This window comes from Ursus maritimus, unplaced genomic scaffold (assembly GCF_017311325.1).
Source record: "Ursus maritimus isolate PB19 unplaced genomic scaffold, ASM1731132v1 scaffold_2, whole genome shotgun sequence".
NCBI classification, from domain to species: domain Eukaryota; kingdom Metazoa; phylum Chordata; class Mammalia; order Carnivora; family Ursidae; genus Ursus; species Ursus maritimus.
Genome location: NW_024424452.1, coordinates 70380736 through 70398757, shown reverse-complemented (window position 1 = coordinate 70398757; position 18022 = coordinate 70380736). Strand labels below are relative to the sequence as shown.

At 42.9% G+C, this 18022-nt stretch overlaps 1 protein-coding gene across 1 annotated transcript in view; it reads left to right on the top strand.

Annotated features, from left to right (window-relative positions):
* DNAH14 (dynein axonemal heavy chain 14) overlaps positions 1–18022 on the top strand; it is a 298523-nt gene that overhangs the window by 113655 nt on the left and 166846 nt on the right. Inside the window, exons 31-35 of the mRNA XM_040636128.1 lie at positions 324–469; positions 2581–2649; positions 3266–3452; positions 4271–4347; positions 8837–9008. Of these exons, the coding sequence (XP_040492062.1) occupies positions 324–469; positions 2581–2649; positions 3266–3452; positions 4271–4347; positions 8837–9008 (651 nt within the window). The remainder of the gene's footprint in view (positions 1–323; positions 470–2580; positions 2650–3265; positions 3453–4270; positions 4348–8836; positions 9009–18022) is intronic.

Genomic DNA, 18022 nt, shown 5'->3' with positions numbered 1-18022 from the left:
CCACAGCCAAAGGGAAGAACCGGCCTCGGTGTCTCTGGCCCAAGGGGCTCTCATGTGCACTGCCTATGAGAGCAGGCGTTCCCTCGCCCATATTCATCCACACGTGTTGTGTTGGGCCTACAGTGTTTTCGCTGGTTTCGGCTGCCGGCACGTAGGCATCAGTGGGTTCTGGACCTGGCAGCCTCCCCTGAACGCTGAGGGCCAGGTGGTGCTGCCCTGCACCTGCCAGGGGCACAGGGCATGCGCTTGCCTCGGGAAAACTACGGAACCGCATGGGACCCTGGCCCGGCGAAAGCTTTCACCTGCGTGTAATTGTTTTCAAGATAATGGGAAAGTTCTTCTTCGGACTGGTGCAGTCGGGAGCATGGTGCTGTTTGGACGAGTTCAATCGGATTGACGTGCAGGTCCTCTCCGTGATTGCATCGCAGATCCTAACAATCAAGGCGGCCAAAGACAGCTACTCTGTCAGGTACCGGGGGATGCGTTTGCTTACTTACTCTTCAGTATTCCTTCTCCGGTAAGTGTTTGGCTGTTGTTTTTTTTCCTAAACACAGACCAAAAGGAGTGACATCTTGGATGTCTTCTTTGCTGGGCAAGTAACGTGCAAATATACGTAACTAACTTTCATGCCAGCCTGGGTGTATCCGGGCTCCTGTCCAGCCTTGGGACCATCTTCCGGGCCACCAGGACAAGGTCACAAATATATCCAATGACTTTTACTTTGGGTTTAAATTCTCTTAGTACCTTTCCATGTTATATTTCACTTGAAGAAACCAACATATTTTTCTTTAATTCTACATCTTTTTAAAAAACAAATTATACTGGCCACACACCTGAAGTCCTCTCTTATCCCATTACTCTGAATTAACATACTTTTATTGAAAAAAAATTTTTGTAAAAATAATATTTGTATGTTAAGATGACTAACGTTTACTAATCCAAGCAAATTTTTTTTCTCTTCAGATAAATTCAGGAATGCACATGATTTGCTTTATGGGCATAATTGAATTTGTGGGTTTAAAATTTCTATTACAATCTAATATTTCTTTTTTTTAATTTTTATTTTTTTAAGTAATCTCTATACCCAACGTGGGGCTCAAACTCACTTGTGGCTTTACTCTCAAGGATTTTGTTCCCACTGTTAGAGTCAGCGTTGCAAGGCGTCACGCATCTATAGGTGTACATGGGGGGGTGGTCACAGCAGGCCACACGTCACCAGTTCTCCACCATGCCTCACTGTCTGCCAGGCTTTCCTCTATTCTGTCCAGGGAGTCCTCAGCTTTTGTTCTCAGGGTTCTTCCTTTCCAGCTTTGACCACCCTCACTGCTGTCGCCTGTCCGTAAAGTCACCAAAGCATTTCTCTCCATGGTCCCTACCTCTGGTGCTGACAACAGGACACTAATCTCCAGGCCAAGGTTCTACTTCACAGCGGTCCCAAAATTATCTAATTGGGTAGTTAGGGGCAGGCTGCATTGCATGCTAACACAAGAACTCTGTGCCATGGCCACTATTTGCTCTGCAGTGTCACCCGGGGAGAACTCTGTGTCCGAGGGTCTCCTCAGGTTCTTCTCCCTGTTCAGTCAGGTCATTCAGGTGGGCGCCTTCTGGCCACAGGCCCCACAAACTCTTCACACGTGATTAAATAAATCTGAAACCGCAGAGCGCCTGGGTGGTACCATCGGTTAAGTGTCCGACTCTTGGTTTTGGCTTACGTCTTGATCTCAGAGTCGTGAGTCTGCTTGGGATTCCGTCTCCCCTCTCCCTCTGCCCTTCCTGCTCATGCTGTCTCTTCCTGTCCCTCTCAAATAAATAAATCTTTTTTTAAAAAAATCTGAACCCCCGCAGGGCTCACAACTTTGGGTCAAAATGACCCTCTTCTTTCCCCTCTTAAAATTGTTTTTTTTCCTAGCATGTGCTGTTTGGAATTAAATGTAACACAGCCATAGGAATGTTCCCAAACTCACTTATTGTTTTCATACTTTGACTTAGAGAAAAGAGTTCTCTTAGTAATGAATATTATAATGGACAGGGAAGGAAAATTTTTCCTTTACCTGTCAAGGTTCTTTTGGCTGGTCCATTAATTAAATTGGCATAAGATAAATTAGTAGGAGAAAAGTTTAATTGTATGCATACATGAGCCTCGCACAGACATGAGAGGTTCAAAGACAGGCAATTAAGTCTGTATGCCATTCTGAGCTAAGGAGAAGGGGGAAGGGGTCTGGGGCTACAAAGGGAAGGAACAGAAGTCCCAGGGGGATGGGAAGAGCTCATGTTTGGAGAACAAATATTTGTCATGCCCTGCAGAGACAGCAGAACACAGAGAGGAATATGAATGAATCGGTCTGCTGAGCATCCCACAGTTTACCATGCCCAGCCCATATTCTCTGTAGTTGTCTCTGGTGAGAGCTGTCTTTCTGGACCCAGCCCTCTATCTAAACTTGTAGAAGCAGTTAAAGAGGGAGGTAAAAAGCTCTTTCTGAGTCTTTCGGGCCTTCATTGTCTTCAGCTGAAAGTAATGCACATAACGAAGTGGCACATTATGGGGGGTGCTCGTTCTGAACCCCTTCCAATGTCTTGTAGGTTTGTACTGGAAGGAAAAGAAATTCGTATCAACATGTCTTGTGCAGTATTTGTCACCATGAACCCTGGGTAAGTAGCGGTTAATCTGTTAGGAGTGGAGACAGTCAGAATTGGTTTCTGAGATCTTAGCCATGATGCAGTTGTCTGACGTTGTAATGTACCATTCACCGCCACTGCCTGACTCCCTCCTCTACTCGCACACTTAAAAACAGCAGCAGCTCCGTACTCATCCGCGTGGGTGGTCTCAAATTAAGTTTCTGTCTAAGGGGTGTTTTCACTTCCAAAAGAACCAGAGAGAAAGGAAAAGGTCAGCCACTTGTCACAAAGGAGACAGACAAAAAAGCCGAGAGTAGCAGAAGGAAGGGAACTTGTGGTTACAAGGAGCGGAGGCCAGGCAGGCTCAGTAAACACCTGTCGAGGGAGGGAACGTGGTGACAGTCGGGCCGGAGTGACCTGATGTGAGGGGCACTGTGGGAGGAGGCACAGGAGGAAAAGTCAGTAGAGGAAGACACTCTTGAGATGAAAAGTACAGTCGAAACCGTTTTATATGCTTGTTTTCAAATGAAGGTCACGTAGGAAGCTACCAGGATTATTCTGGGGAAAACTATATTGTGCGGTTCCTCATCAGGAAAACTGAAAAACTGCTTTGTTGTTGTTGTTTCTTTGTTTTTCTTACCCCCTTAAGGTACAAAGGTCGAGTAGAGCTCCCAAATAACTTACAGTCTCTGTTTCGCCCAGTGGCGATGATGGCTCCCCATTATCAGATGATTACTGAAATACTGCTATTTTCAGTTGGTTTCAAATCTGCAAAATCACTGTCTGGAAAGCTGGTTAACGTTTATGAATTAGCTAGCAAGCAGCTCTCACAACAGGTAACGAACTGCTTTTCTCAAAATAAAGGTGATTATAGAAAACTTTAAGACTTTTCTGGCACTGGACCAAGGATGACCTAGGGAAATAACGGAGCTAGGATCCCATCAGCGCTTGGCGAGCTGGTGTGGGTGTGAGGTGATGTGTCGGGTCAGTCAGGTTGCAAGCCTTTCCTCCAGGACCTGGAGAGAGTAATGGAGAATCCGCTGTGTTAAACCGCGGACTACTTTCTCCATACGAGGACATTAACCTTTACGGCGACTCTCACACTTTATTGTGCTTCGAGATAATTGGGGGTATTTGTTAAAACACACATCACTGGACCTTACCACCAACTTTCTGGTTGTCTGGGGTGGCCTCAAGAATTTGCGTTTCTAACCAGTTCTCAGCAGTTCCTGATGTTGCTGATATGAGTAGCACATTTTGAAAATGATTTTTCTGGGCTATGCCAGCTTAACGAGTATCTGTTTATGACTCAACATGGTTTGGACAACCAGCCACGTCACCTCCAAAGCGTTCTTCTTTATCATGTTCTTTCAGCCCATCTCTCCATTTCAGAGAAAGTTTAATTTAGGTACTAATAGTTTCTACAGCTTTAATACTTGTGACGCTCTCTTTTAAGAAGGAGACTGAGGGGCACCAGTTTGGGGGGGAAGCGAGGGCATTGGAAGCCAGATGCAGGCTTTCTTGAGTTATATCCCAGTCTCTCTCCACAGTGCATGTGATTTGGGATTTAACTGTGTAGGAAATGCATTTATTTCTAGGTCATCCCATTTTTCCTTCAGAAACTTAATAACTCAGATATTTTAATGCTTTATAGGATCATTACGACTTTGGCTTGAGGTCTCTGAAGACAGTTTTAATAGTGGCTGGAAAGAAGAAACAGGTATTTAAATGGTGAGTTGAGTTTTGAATCGTTAGGTCAAAGGGAGTTAAACAACACAGGGAAAATAATTGGTAAAAGTCTTAAGTAATGATGTCGAGATAAGACAGGGAGCTCCCAGAATGTCGCAGTGAAATATGGTAGAGGTGTTTAAGAATGTGAAAGAAGAGGGGCGCCTGGGTGGCACAGCAGTTAAGCGTCTGCCTGCGGCTCAGGGCGTGAGCCCCACATCAGGCTCCTCCATTATGAGCCTGCTTCTTCCTCTCCCACTCCCCCTGCTTGTGTTCCCTCTCTCTCTGGCTGTCTCTATCTCTGTCAAATAAATAAATAAAATCTTTAAAAAAAAAAAAAAGAGTGTGAAAGAAGAGAAAGAAAAAATGCACAAAATCCCTGGATACTTTTCCCTAAAAGAACCCATACTTTTAAAAAATTATCTTACCTTTATATAATAAAAGATACACTGGAATAAAAGGCCTCATTTAAAAGAGCAGTAATTTAATGAGAAATGTAAAACCCATATGAAGAAAGGACACAAATGAAAATATGAATAAATGAAATAATAGGTCATGTAGTTAATATCGTAACATCTTAAAGGGCTTAGCATCATAAAGATTTAAAGACTCTAAAAGCTCATTTATGAATGGAAGTACATCCCAGTGAATATACCAAAGGTATTATTTGCTTATTGTTAGGAAAGCAGGTTCTAAAGTTCACATAGAAAGGGGCGCCTCAGTGGCACAGTCAGTTAACTGTCCAACTCTTGGTTTCAGCTCAGGTCCTGATCTCATGGGTCATGAGATTGAGCCCCGTGTCAGGCTCCACACTNNGCAGGAAGTCTGCCTGTCTCTCTCCCTCTGTTCCACCCCCCACTCACATTCACATGTGCACGTGCACTCTTCTGTCTCTTAAATAAATAAATCTTTTTTAAAAAGAAAGATAATTAAGACTAGCTAGACAAATATTAACAAATGAAAGGAATGAAGGAGAAACATCCCTTTAATTATTGAGACCTATTATAGAGCTTCGTTGGTTGCAACACTGTGGTGCTGGCTTATGAACTGAGGGGGCAAACCGTCGGGGCAGAACAGAACCCCTGGGGCGGGACTGCCCACGCGGGGCACGTAGTCTGTTGTCAGTTGTGAGGCAAGAACAGACTTGACAGACTTTTCAGCAATTGCCGTTGGGAAAACTAAATTGCGTGTGCATAAGGATCCAGTTAGAACCATGGCCAATGTTATTTACCTAAATAACAGGATCAAAAAAAGACTAAAACCATAAAAGTATTTGAAGAAACAAAATGTCCTTTATATCCTTGGACTACAGAAGACCTTTGAAACTAAGACTCAAAATCTACAAGCCATAAAGGAAGAGAAGGATAATGGTCTAAAAACACTGTGAGGTCAGGAGCCGAGTGAGAGAAATGCACATTTAAAATTGAAATGTTGTTTCCCATCAGACGGGCAAAAATACGAAAGCGGACGGGACTGTGTTGGTGAAGCTATAGGGAAGCAGGCGTTTGTTTTCATCATTGCTAAGGGGCCGACCTGTTTGGGTTGGATTTGAGGCTGTATTACCTATTAAAAATGAAAAATGTGAATATGTTGTAAAAGGACATATCAACATACTATTTACATGAATTTTTAAAACATGGTAAATGTTAGAGATTTTTCATGGATACCTAGATGTAGCACCAAGCACAGAATGTTGAGTGGGAGGGGAAGAGTCAGGGATGAGGCTTTAGCTTGGCTAGTATTATGTTATTTCTTAAAAATAAAGGAACTAGGGTGCCTGGGTGGCTCAGTCAGTTAAGCGACTCCCTTTGGCTTAGGTCATGATCCCTGGGTCCTGGGATTGAGTCCCACGTTGGGCTCTCTGCTCAGCAGGGAGTCTGCTGCTCCTTCTCGCTCTCCCTCTGTGTTCTTCCCCCCCCCTCAAATAAATAAATAAAATCTTAAAAAATAAATAAATTAGGGAACTAAGGCATATATTGCAAAATGGCCTGTATAAGTCGATGGCAGGTAAATGGGTATCTGTTACGAAATGCTTTGTAATTGGGAAGATTAGAGACAGGAGTACCAGGAATCAGCTTCCTGACATCCTCCAGTCCTCCGACGTATGAGGACCTGTTCCAGTGAGGGAGTCCCCGAGAAGCCTCCATTCTCGCAGGCGCCGGGACTGGGGCTTCCGTGTCCAGCGTGCTGTCAGTCTGCCGCCCTGAGGAGCAGCTCCTTCTGTCTGTCTGTGCTTACACAGCTGTGACAGCCCACCTCCCTGGCTCCGCCCAAGCAAAGTAGACATGATTGTGAGAAGTTGACTGTATTATAAAAAGGATTGGGGAATTTTTATCAGAGTAAAGCAGAGCAAGCAATTTAAAAATTAATATTAGACTATTTTGCTTTTTAAAAATCCCTTGGCCCTCCCTGACACCAAAAATTAGCGTTGTTTTTCTTGTCTGTCCTCTTCCCTTCTGTCCCTTCCTCCATCGGCTCCAACCCGTTCTCCCTCAGGCTCCTGGCTTTGCCTCCGAGGTATACAAGGATACCGCAAATGTCCCTCATTTCCAGATGCGTTCTGGATGCATTTCCCCTTTCTCCTCCCTTTTCTGTCTCGGATGAATTGGCAGAGCCTAGCTCTGACTCCCAAAGAGTTTTGAGGTGCTTATATGTAAAAAAGTAATACAAGACCGTGTACTCGCTTTATAGGGCTGCCCATAACCAATTACTACAGACCTGACATCTTAAAACACCAGAAAGATGTTTTCTTAAAGCACCTGAGGCCAGAAGTCTGAAACCAAGGTTGTGGGCAGGACTGTTGTCCCAGCCTCGGCCCTGAGGGAGAGTCCACCCTGTGCTCCGCCAGCACCCCAGGGCTTGTGGGCACATCGCTCCAGTGTCTGCCCCATCTTCCCACTATTTGCGCGTCTGTGTGTCTCTCTGCCTCGCTCTCGGTAGGAGCGTGTGACTGCATTTAAATCTGGGTCATCTGGGATAAATTCAAGATTCTTAATCACATCTTTTGCTGTATCAGATAATATTCACAGGTTCCAGGGATTAGCAAGTGAAATATCCCTGTGGGACATTTTGTTTGCCTCCCACAGGCAGCTTCTCTGTCGGCCCCAGAAAGGAGGTTTCCATATCTCCCCTTTGGTTTAGAAAACAAACTGTCCAATGGCTGAAATCCTAGGATGTCCTTGGTAGAAAAGATTTGCTTTGTCAACGGCTAGAGAATTAACATCTCTTCAGGTAAACACTTGAAACACTTAAAAACTTACCACAGTACTGGGCCATAAAGTGAGTCTTAACTAATTCCAAAGAACGGGTTGGTATCATGAAAGCAATCATAATGGGTAAAAAGAATAATAAGGTTTAATAACTATCCTTTTCTTAAATTTTAGTTGATGTTAGTCTAGAGCTTTCATTTTTTTTATTCTTAAATGATAACAGATATTCCCCATGATAATCTCAGATGCCATCCTCCAAATTATTCTTTCATAGAACTTTAGTTGTCTTATCTTTATATCTAATAGCAAAGTATCATAACAACATTATTGTATATAAGCCATGATCGCTCCCAGATGTAGTGGTCCATCCTTCCTTCCGTCCGTCTGTCCGTCCGTCCGTCCTTCCTTCCTTGTCAGTCAAGATCTGTCTTGGGAAAAAATGACCTGACACCCAGCAGCTGTCTGACCTCTCCCTACCTCTTAAGTGGTTGAAAAGATTAATGAATTCTTTCATTCAAGAATTAAGCAGAGTGCCCAGTAAAAAGTACTTACTAAACGTTAGCTATTAGCTGTTTTTAAGGATCAGAGACTTAAAAATTGCCACCATCCTGTTGAAGAGTTTTGGACACTCGTCCACAGGGGGACAGGAGGACCACTTCCACCCAGAGGACGTTTCGTCCTTTGCGTCTCTGCAGTCTGATCGTACGGCATGCAGCTCCTTCTCCTGGTTAGATGTTTGGTGTATATGAATATGTACTGAAGTGCTCAACGGGCAAAATGCTGTTATCATGGGACAATACGTCATGTGATGACTCCTTGCATCTGGAGGCTTTTGCGACGATGGTTCTGGCTTGAACGGCAGAGGGAGTTCACCATGTCTCTCCATCAGAAAATCCAGAGACTTTGAATAAATCGTTATTTTTTTTAATTTAAAAAATTTTTTTATTATTATGTTATGTTAGTCACCATACAGTACATCATTAGTTTTTGATTTTTTATTTGATATTAGCCCGAATTCATTCTGTTATTTACAGCTAAAACACGCTACTTGATACAGTGGCTGTCCCTGAAATCAGTGACTGGGGAGTGGACTGTTGGAGACCAGTCCGGGCCCCTCTCTGGATCCAGGGACCAGATTCACCTCACCCACACCACATAGCTGCTTTGCGTGAGGGAGAGGAGGAAGGGCTGTTGGGATAGCCACCTCTACAAGGGAATAGGAGCTCTCTTCAATGTCAGCGAAGCATACTCGCTAACTTTATCTTTTTCTTCTTCCATTAAAGTAACACCAATGACCATCTTTCTGAAACGGATGAGACTCTGATCATTATTGAGGCTATAATGGAAGCTAGTTTGCCAAAATTTCTCCCTGAAGACATCCCACGTTTTGAAAAGATTATAGGAGATATTTTTCCTGGAGCAGCAGTTTCAACAGCAAATCAGATTGCTTTGGAGGTAATAAGACTTTTGAAAACCATCACAAATGATTTAGATGTGGAATATTAATTAAGAAATGATGTAAGTAAAAAATATTACAGTTCTTCCTGAAATACTGTACTCATGTTCTGGTTGGAGGGATAAACGTACTCAGAGATGTATCTCCCCTTGGGAGAGAAACAGAGCGCATCGCGGCCTCAGTCAAGGAAAGCCGCTACTTACGTTGTTCCCTGGTTTTCTCGTCTTTCCAATGGGAATAATGTTTCCTCTTCCTACTTTAAAGGAGGGCTTTAAGGATCAAATGAGATCAGAATTATGAAGAAGAACATTCCAGTGTAAAATTCTGTGGTCATAAAAATGATGTATCATGACTTTATTTCCTCTTACACCTGCTGCCTTGTAGTCACTGCCACTGTCTAGGTGAGGTCTCAACTTCTTTCCTACCACCCCTGTGGCCACATGCCATGGCCGCCAGCGTGTGACAGGCCCACAGAGCCCACAGAGCCCCCATCACACAAACACGGAGTCAGGTCCCCTGGCACCGGTCACACTGCCTTTCACAGTCTGGCCACGTCAGGTTACCTTGCTGTGTATCCTTTGTCCTCCCGCAGCTTTTTCCACCCCGAGTCTCTCTGCTTTCTGGCTCTTGCTGGGCCCTTATCAGTCGTCAGGCCATCAAACCCACGCATTCCTTTCCCTGGGACACTGCCCAATTTTTTAAACTGCTTGTTTTTTTTTTAATTTTAAAATATATGGTTTACATAGCTTATAGTTTAAACAGCTTCACAATGAATCCTTCCCTAAATACAGGTATAAGCTACGTGTACAACCTCATCCCAGCGGGCACAGAGTACTTACTATCTTGAGGTACACATGAAGCGCTTAGCAGGAGAAGATCATTCACTAGGCTCTGTAGGAAGGTTTGGGAGAATTTCCCTTGCAAACCACCTGGACCAGGAGTTTTATGACATGATAGTTCTTTCGTGGTTCTGGTCTCGTTAGATTTCAGATCCCTTCTAGGCTCAGCTTCATTGAACTTGAGAGTGTTTTCATTGCATTCACACGTTAGAATGTTCTGTGTGGATTGGAGCAAACCGTCTCACAACCCCTGTGGTTTCCTGTTTCTGATGCTACTCTCCCAGGCAGGTCTTATTTTCTTAGCTTGGGTTTTCTTCATTACATAGATGACATAGAAGTGTATCTAATTGTTTTCTTCAAAAAAACCCAGCTTTTTATTTATTTAATGCATCTTTTGGATTCCTAACCTTTTCATATCCATATTGATATTTTTAAATATCTTTCTTTATTCCTCTCGGTTTTGTGTTTTCCTTCCAGCTGTCTGAGTAAGATGAGTAGTTTATTTTTTTATTACTCTAAGTTTATAAAACAAGGGGCACCAGGGTGACTCCATTGGTTAGGCATCTGGCCCTTGGTCTCAGCTCAGGTCTTTTTTTTTTTTTTTTTAAAGATTTTATTTATTTATTTGACAGAGACAGCCAGCGAGAGAGGGAACACAAGCAGGGGAAGTGGGAGAGGAAGAAGCAGGCTCCCAGCAGAGGAGCCTGATGCGGGGCTCGATCCCAGCACTCTGGGATCATGCCCTGAGCCAAAGGCAGACGCTTAAGGACTGAGCCACCCAGGCGCTCCTGAGCTCAGGTCTTGAACTCCGGGTTGTGGTGCAAGCCCCACACTGGGCTCCGCGCTGGGCGTGGAGCCTACTTAAAAAACAAAAACAACAAAAGAAAACTATAACTTCATCTAAGCACTGCTTTAGTTATATAGGCTCTAAGTTCAGGTAGGTAGGGTTTTCCTAAGCATTTCTTCCCAGAAATGTGATAGGATAGTTAGTACTTCCTTTCTTTCCTAAGTGTTCTTTTAAGACAGAAGCTTTTCATGCGTTTGATTTCCAGGTAAAGGATGTTTTTATTTTCTGATTTTTTTACCAATTTCTGGTCTTACTGAATTGTGATCAGAGAATAGTGTCTTCATTATTTTTCCTTAAGAATTTAATTTAGACTCTTTTATGGCCTAATATGTAGGTAACTAGGAATAGTCCCCATGCACATGAAAAAAAGGTATATTCTCTCATGGACGGCAAATATAAGACAGAGTTCAGTTTATCTCCATTTGTTATGACTGTTAAATTAGCATTTGGTAAGTGAAGCACAGGGTACCGGCTGGTGAGCCACAGTTCGACAAGACACACTGAAATAGAGATGCTTATTACTCATGGGTCCTGGAGGAGGTTCGCGGTACAGGCCTCCAGGGGCTGCTTGGGGAGGACAAGGCAGGGTACAGGCAGGGAGGCAGGCCCCGGAGCACATGCCTTCATCGGGGTCCATGGCTGGACTGCTTTTGGAGTTCCCAGGCTCAGGCTGGATTGGTCAGTTCAAACAAACAGAGCAGGACTTTGGTAAGTTCCCCATGGGTCCGTCTAAGGCACATGTAGGGGGAAGGCCCCGGGGGGGAGGGGTGTCCTACCAGCAGCTTGCACCTGCTCACGACTCAGCGGGCTGCCGTCCGGGGCCTGCACTGATGTGAGGGCCTGGTGTCATGGTTTCATGGCCCCGCGGGCTGTTGGGTGCAGCGGCAGCAGTATCCTGAAGCAGCTTAGCTAAACCCTCGACCCCATTTTCTCTATCTTATCGATGGTGTTGCTCGTCACATAGTCAGATTTGTACCTGTTTCCCTGTTCTCCTCGGACTCAGAAATGAATTCATGTCTCCTATTACTACATTCCTATTTACTCTTACAATCTCTGCTTCCTAATGGTTGTGACCATGTTGTTTGACACACGAATCTCAGTAACAAATCATTGTGTAAGTTGTATCCTTCAATACATAGCACTTTCGTTTTCTTGTCTATGGTTTTTTGGCTTGAATTCCACTTCGTTTGTTAAGACAGTTACTCCATTTTTTGTTTGCTTTGTGTACTTTTGGACTTGTTTTTTTCAAACTTTATAAATTCCACAAAGTGAAGTGGTTTTTAAATTTCATTTTTTTTCTACTGATTTTTGTTCAGGTTAGTATCTTTATTCTGAGGGTAACTTTATACATTTTTATAATAATATCCATAGTTTTCCACATATTTGGATATTATCTGTTAGTCCCTAATATGAACAGTGGTGTGTGTCTTCTTTTCCCCTTTCTGCTCTTTCACTGCTCAAATTCAGACAATTTTGCCTTTTTTTTTTTTTCAACTTTGTACATTAGAAATGCTGTCTCTGCCTCTGTGCAGGAAGGGTGTCTGTGAACTTCCTCTCCCCCCAGCCGAGGCCCTGGACCCTCCCAGCTCTCTCTAGATCCAGCCTCACTGCTGCGTGACCACGCGATGCCCTCAGTTGCTTCACAGTGTCGTAGAGTTTTTGGCGATATTGGTGTCATATTTTTATAGTATTCCTAGTGGTTTATTGCAGGTGTACTGAAATGCCTTTGATTTGAAACTCCCCTTGAATATGGCAACCTTGCTGAATTCTCTCAGTTCAGAAGTGCACTGATTTTATGTGTTCTCTGGGGATTTTTTTGGTAATAATGACATAATGACAGCTGTACCTCTTTCCTCCCATCCTGTGTCCCATAATCTCCTTTGTTTATGATACTTTTCCAGTGATGAGTCGCTCCCGCATTCCTGGGACATACCAGGTTTTGTCAGCATGTGACTTTTATACACTACTGGATTAAGTTAGTTAATATTTTATTTAGGATTGTCACATGTACGCTTAAAGTGAGGTGTCCTTACCTGTTTTTAGAATCAAGATTATACCAGTTTCTCACAATAGGCTGAACAAATGTTCTTCTGTTTTCTGGAAAAACTTGTATAAGATTGAGGTTAACTATTTCTTAGATTTTTGGTCAAACTCACTATAAAAATACTTGGATCTGGATTTTGTAGGGGTGGGAGGGAGAGGCTTTGAACTACTTAATGACCCCTTCACGCTCTCTGTGTTCACACAACACGTCTGTATTTCTAAATGTATTAATTAAAGTTGTTTCTACTACTCACCATTTTCCAGGCTCTGCTGCAGTGTTTTCTGTTCTTTATTATTGATCATTCTTGCTTGAGGTCTGCATATAATCAGTTCTTTCGAAGAGGTAACTTTTGGTTTTGATTATCCCCCCCTTTTTTTTGTCTATTTGGTTGATTTCTGTCCTTCATTATTTATGTATTTTTTATTTCTTTGGATTTGTTCTCCTGTTCTTTTTTCTAGTTTCTTTAGTGCTTAATTTCTTTTTTATCTGTTTCTTCCTAAAGTATTTGCAGATGACGTTTTCCTCTCAGTATTCCTTTAGCTGTTTCCCACAAATTTTCACATGTAATGTTTTAATTAGCATTTAGTTATAAATATTTCTTAATTACCTTCATGATTTTTTTGTAGACCACGAGTTAATTTTTTTGGCAATTTCTAAGAAGTTAAACTACCCTTTTATTATTAATCTCCATTTATGGTTAGTTTTGATTGGGAACTATATGCTATACTCCATATATTTTTCTTTTTAAGATAACCTTCATGAGGTTTCCTACACCCTCTAATGGTATTGTTTTGTAAGTGCTTGTATTCTGTGCTCGTTGGACTTAATGTTATATTACATACACTGTTACGCAGCTTTGATATCTATTTATTTTTTATTGATCCATCAGGTTCTAAAAGGGCTGTATTAAGATCTTAACTACAATTGTTGATACACATCTGTTTTCCCTGCATTTCTGTCAATTGCTGGCCTTATATAGTTTGAAGATATAAGTGGTATATGTATTTATATCTTCTTATTCTTCTTAAATTCCACATGTAAGTGAAATCATATGGTATTTGTCTTTGACTAACTTATTTCACTTAGTATTATATCCTCTAGGTCCATCCATGTTGTTGCAAATGGTAAGATTTCAGTCTTTTTTATGGCTGAGTGAAATGGGATGCCTGAGTGGCTCAGTCAGTTGGGTGATATTCCATTGTATATGTACACCACCTCTTCTTTATCCATCCATCCACTGATGGGCACTTGGGCTGCTCCCACACCTTGAGTATTGTAAATAATGCTGCAGTAAACATAGGAGTGCGTGTGTCTTTTCAAATTACTGTCTGCATTTCTTTTTTTTTATTTTTTTTTAAGATTTTATTTATTTATTTGACAGAGAGACAGCCAGCAAGAGAGGGAACACAAGCAGGGGGAGTGGAAGAGAAAGAAGCAGGCTCCCAGCAGAGCAGGCAGCCTGATGTGGGGCTCGATCCCAGGACCCTGGGATCCTGCCCTGAGCCGAGGGCAGATGCTTAATGACTGAGCCACCCAGGCACCCCTGTTTGCATTTCTTTAGGTTAAATACCCAGTAGTGAAATTACTGGATCATATGGCAATTCTATTTTTATTTTACTGTTTTCCAGAGTGGCTACACCAGTTGCATTCCCACCAACAGTGCACAAGGGTTCCTTTTTTTCCATATCATCACCAATACCGATTGTTTCCTCTGGGTTTTGGGGTTTTGGGGAGGTTTTCTTTGTTTCTTTAAGTGTTAATTTCATTATGGTTAACACACAGTGTTGTATTAGTTTTAGATGTACAGCATAACAATTCAACAATTCCATTTATTGAACCATTCTTACTCCTCTCCCTCCCACGTTTTAGGTATATGGTGGTATGCTTTACATTCTTTTATTTTGTGAATCCCTTGACTGAGTTTTATAGATACACTTATTTTTGCCTCTTTTGTGCTTCCTCCTTTTCTTACTCCTGCTTATGGTCTTTCCTTTCCACTCAAAGAATAGCCTTTAACATTTCTTGGAGGGCTGGTTTAGTGTCGTTAATTCCTTTAACTTTTGTCTGAGAAACTGTCTCTCCTTCTGTTCTGAATGAGAGCCTTACTGGATAGAGTATTCTTGGCTGCAGATTTTTTCCTTTCAGTGCTTTGAATATTTCCTTCGACTCGCTTCTGGCCTGCAAAGTTTCTGCTGAAGAATCCACTGATAGCTCTGTGGGGTTTCCCTTGTATGTAACTGCTTTCTTTTCTCTTGCTGCTTTTAAAATTCTCTCTTTATCCCTACTTTTTGTCATTTTATTTACTTTGTGTCTTGGTGTGGGCCCCTTTGAATTGGTTTTGTTGGGAGCTCTCTGTGACTCCTTCCCCAGATTTGGGAAGTTTCCAGCTATCATTTCTTCAAAGAAATCTTCTGCCCCCTTTTCTCACTCTTCTCCTTCTGGGATCCCTGTCATGTGACTGTTCTTATGCTTGATGGTGTCGCTGAGTTCCCTGCGTCTGTTCTCATTTTGCATCATTTTTTTCTCTCACTGCTCAGCTTGATTACTGTCTATTACTCTGTCCTCCGGGTGGCTGATCCATTCTTCTACTTCCTTTTTTTTTTTTTACTGTTTATTCTAGGTAGTTTATTTTTAATTCCATTTAGTGAGTCCATTATCTCTAATTGGTTCTCTTTGTGGAGGGTCTCAAAAAGTGGAGGTCCTCCACTTTCTTCTCAAGTCTAGCGATTGTCTTTACGATCACTACTTTTAATGCTCTATCAGGTGTATTACTTATCTCCATTTCACTTAGCTCTCTTGCTGTGATTTTGTTCTCTTCTTTCATTTAGAACATATTATTCTGTCTTCTCATTCTGTCTCTCTGTTTGTTTCTCTGTATTCGGAAAGTCAGCTACGTCTCCTGCACTTAACGGTAGTGGCTTTCTGATGAGGTCCTGCAGTTCCCTGTAGTGCAGTGTCCCCTGTTCCCCAGAACCTGGAGCTTCCGGGTGTCTCTTGTGTGTGTGTTTCCTGTGCCCTGTTGTGGCTGCAGTCCAGTCATCTGCAGTGGCTCTCTTTGCCTGTTGTGGGGTTTGGTCCCTATGTTGTTAATGGTCCAGTGTGAGGCTTGAGTTGGGCCAGACCAGGCATTTGCCAGGGCTGCAGTGGCACCAAAGTGCAGGGCACTTTCCCTGTATTGTCCCCTGAGAAGTTTCCTTGGTGGGCGGGGCGAGAGTCCAACTGGTGTGTGTGGTTATCTTCCCCCTTTCCCTGAGGCAGGAGTGACTACAGTGATGCTGGCCCCTGTCTGGGCTTTTTGCACACTGCCATGCCTGTGACAGCACTTTGAACGGGCTTCTGCCCAGGGCACATCGGAGGGCGCGGATCTGCAGGAGAACTTGGGGGGACGGGATGTACAGTGGTAGCAAGGTTTGCGTGGGGCTGTTATGGGAGGGGACCTGGAGCTGGGGCCTGGCTGCGGGGGCCGAGCAACTGTTAGCAAGCCAGGTGAGAGTGTTCCCACTGCACTGGGTCCTGCAGGTGTCCATGTATCTAGGCTGGGGCGTGAGGGAGGGAATGGTCTCCTAAGGGAGAAGTCTCCAAAGATCCCTGCTGTAGCGCACATTCTCGGATTAGTAAATGAACCTCCTCCTCATGTACCCCAGGTGTCTTTCAAGCTGCGCCTTCTGTGCTGTATCTCAGAGGGGCTGCTGCTTGTGCTGCCCCGTTAAGGGCAGGGACTCAGCTTCCTGTCTGAACCTGCTGATTCTTAAAGTTCAGGTGGTAAGCCCCACTGATGGTAAGAACTCACAAAGTTAGGCCCCTCTGGTTTCCAAAGCCAATGTTAGGGGGATTCCTCTTCCCAGTACAGGTCCCTGTGCCTGGGCTGGGGTCTGCTCCTCTTCCCCTGCCTGTGCCCGTGGGTCCCTCCCTCCTGCAGACAGTGTTGCAGGTCTGTTTGGTTCCCGCTGTGTCTCTGCCCATCCTACCCTCTTCGTGGTGGCCTCTTGTCAATGTGTAGCTGTGAAGAGATCTGTCCTGCCAGTCTTTGGGGAGTTTTCTGGGTCATTTACACTGATGTGAGTGTTATCTAGTTATATCTGTGGGACGAGGTGAGCCCAGGATCCTCCTGCTCCTCCGTCTTCCCTGACGTCTCTCCGGAAGCTTTGAAAACTTCCGTTTTGTCTTTGATATTCTAAATCTCACTTTAAATTCTCTAGTTATGTATTTTCATATTCTATTAGCCATTTTAGTATGGAGCCATTTATTTTTAGTTCGCTATGTTGACAGGAAAGAGGCTTCTGCTGTGAGATTCTTTGTTCCACATGATTCAATGAGTTGGATTTTTCCATATCAACAAGTTGTAGGTCCAAACTCTAAGCTAAATAAGCTTAACTATTTTCATAGCACTTATGTGTGTTTTAGAGTTTGTAGATTTTTTTTGTATTCTTATTTTAATGAAAATACAATTTGAGATGTATATATATAGAGATATATAGATATAGACATATATTTATATATGTATCTTTGTGGCTTTGTGCCTCGTGTCTTCCAGGAGACATACAGTGGATGGTTGCATGTAAGCTGTTGCCTACATTTTGCATATTTATACAGTTTGAGGATTTTCACTTTGCTAAAAAAAAAAGGGAAGGAAGATGTTAGTTGACAAGTTTTGCTTTCTCTGTCTTGTATAAGCATCTTTCCATCTCTCCTCAGCCTACGCATTCCTTCCTCTCATCTCTCCAGTTATATGTTACCTTTAACATTTTTCAAGTCGCAGCTAAAACAAACAGCATTGCCATCATAGTAGCATTTCTAGGTGCACAGTAATGGTTTGACTTTTGAACCTTGTTATATATTCAGCTCTTCATCAGTTTTACAAGTCAGTTTACAGGGGCGCCAGGGTGGCTCAGTTGTTAAGTGTCTGCCTTTGGCTCAGGGTGTGATCCCGGTGTTATGGGATCGAGCCCCACATCAGGCTCCTCCGCTGGGAGCCTGCTTCTTCCTCTCCCACTCCCCCTGCTTGTGTTCCCTCTCTCGCTGGCTGTCTCTATCTCTGTCAAATAAATAAATAAAATCTTTAAAAAAAAACAAAAAAAAAGAAAAAGTCAGTTTACAGGCATCAGTTTATTCTGCTACTTTCCCTTTGTATAATTTTTACATTTATTAATATGCAGGCTATCAACTGTTAAATAAACTGTTAATAAAATGTTGCCAAATAGTAATATATGGCTCAAGAAATGGCACAAAGTGCACAACTTATAGGATTAATATTAAATTGGGAATAATCCAGTCTTTTATTTA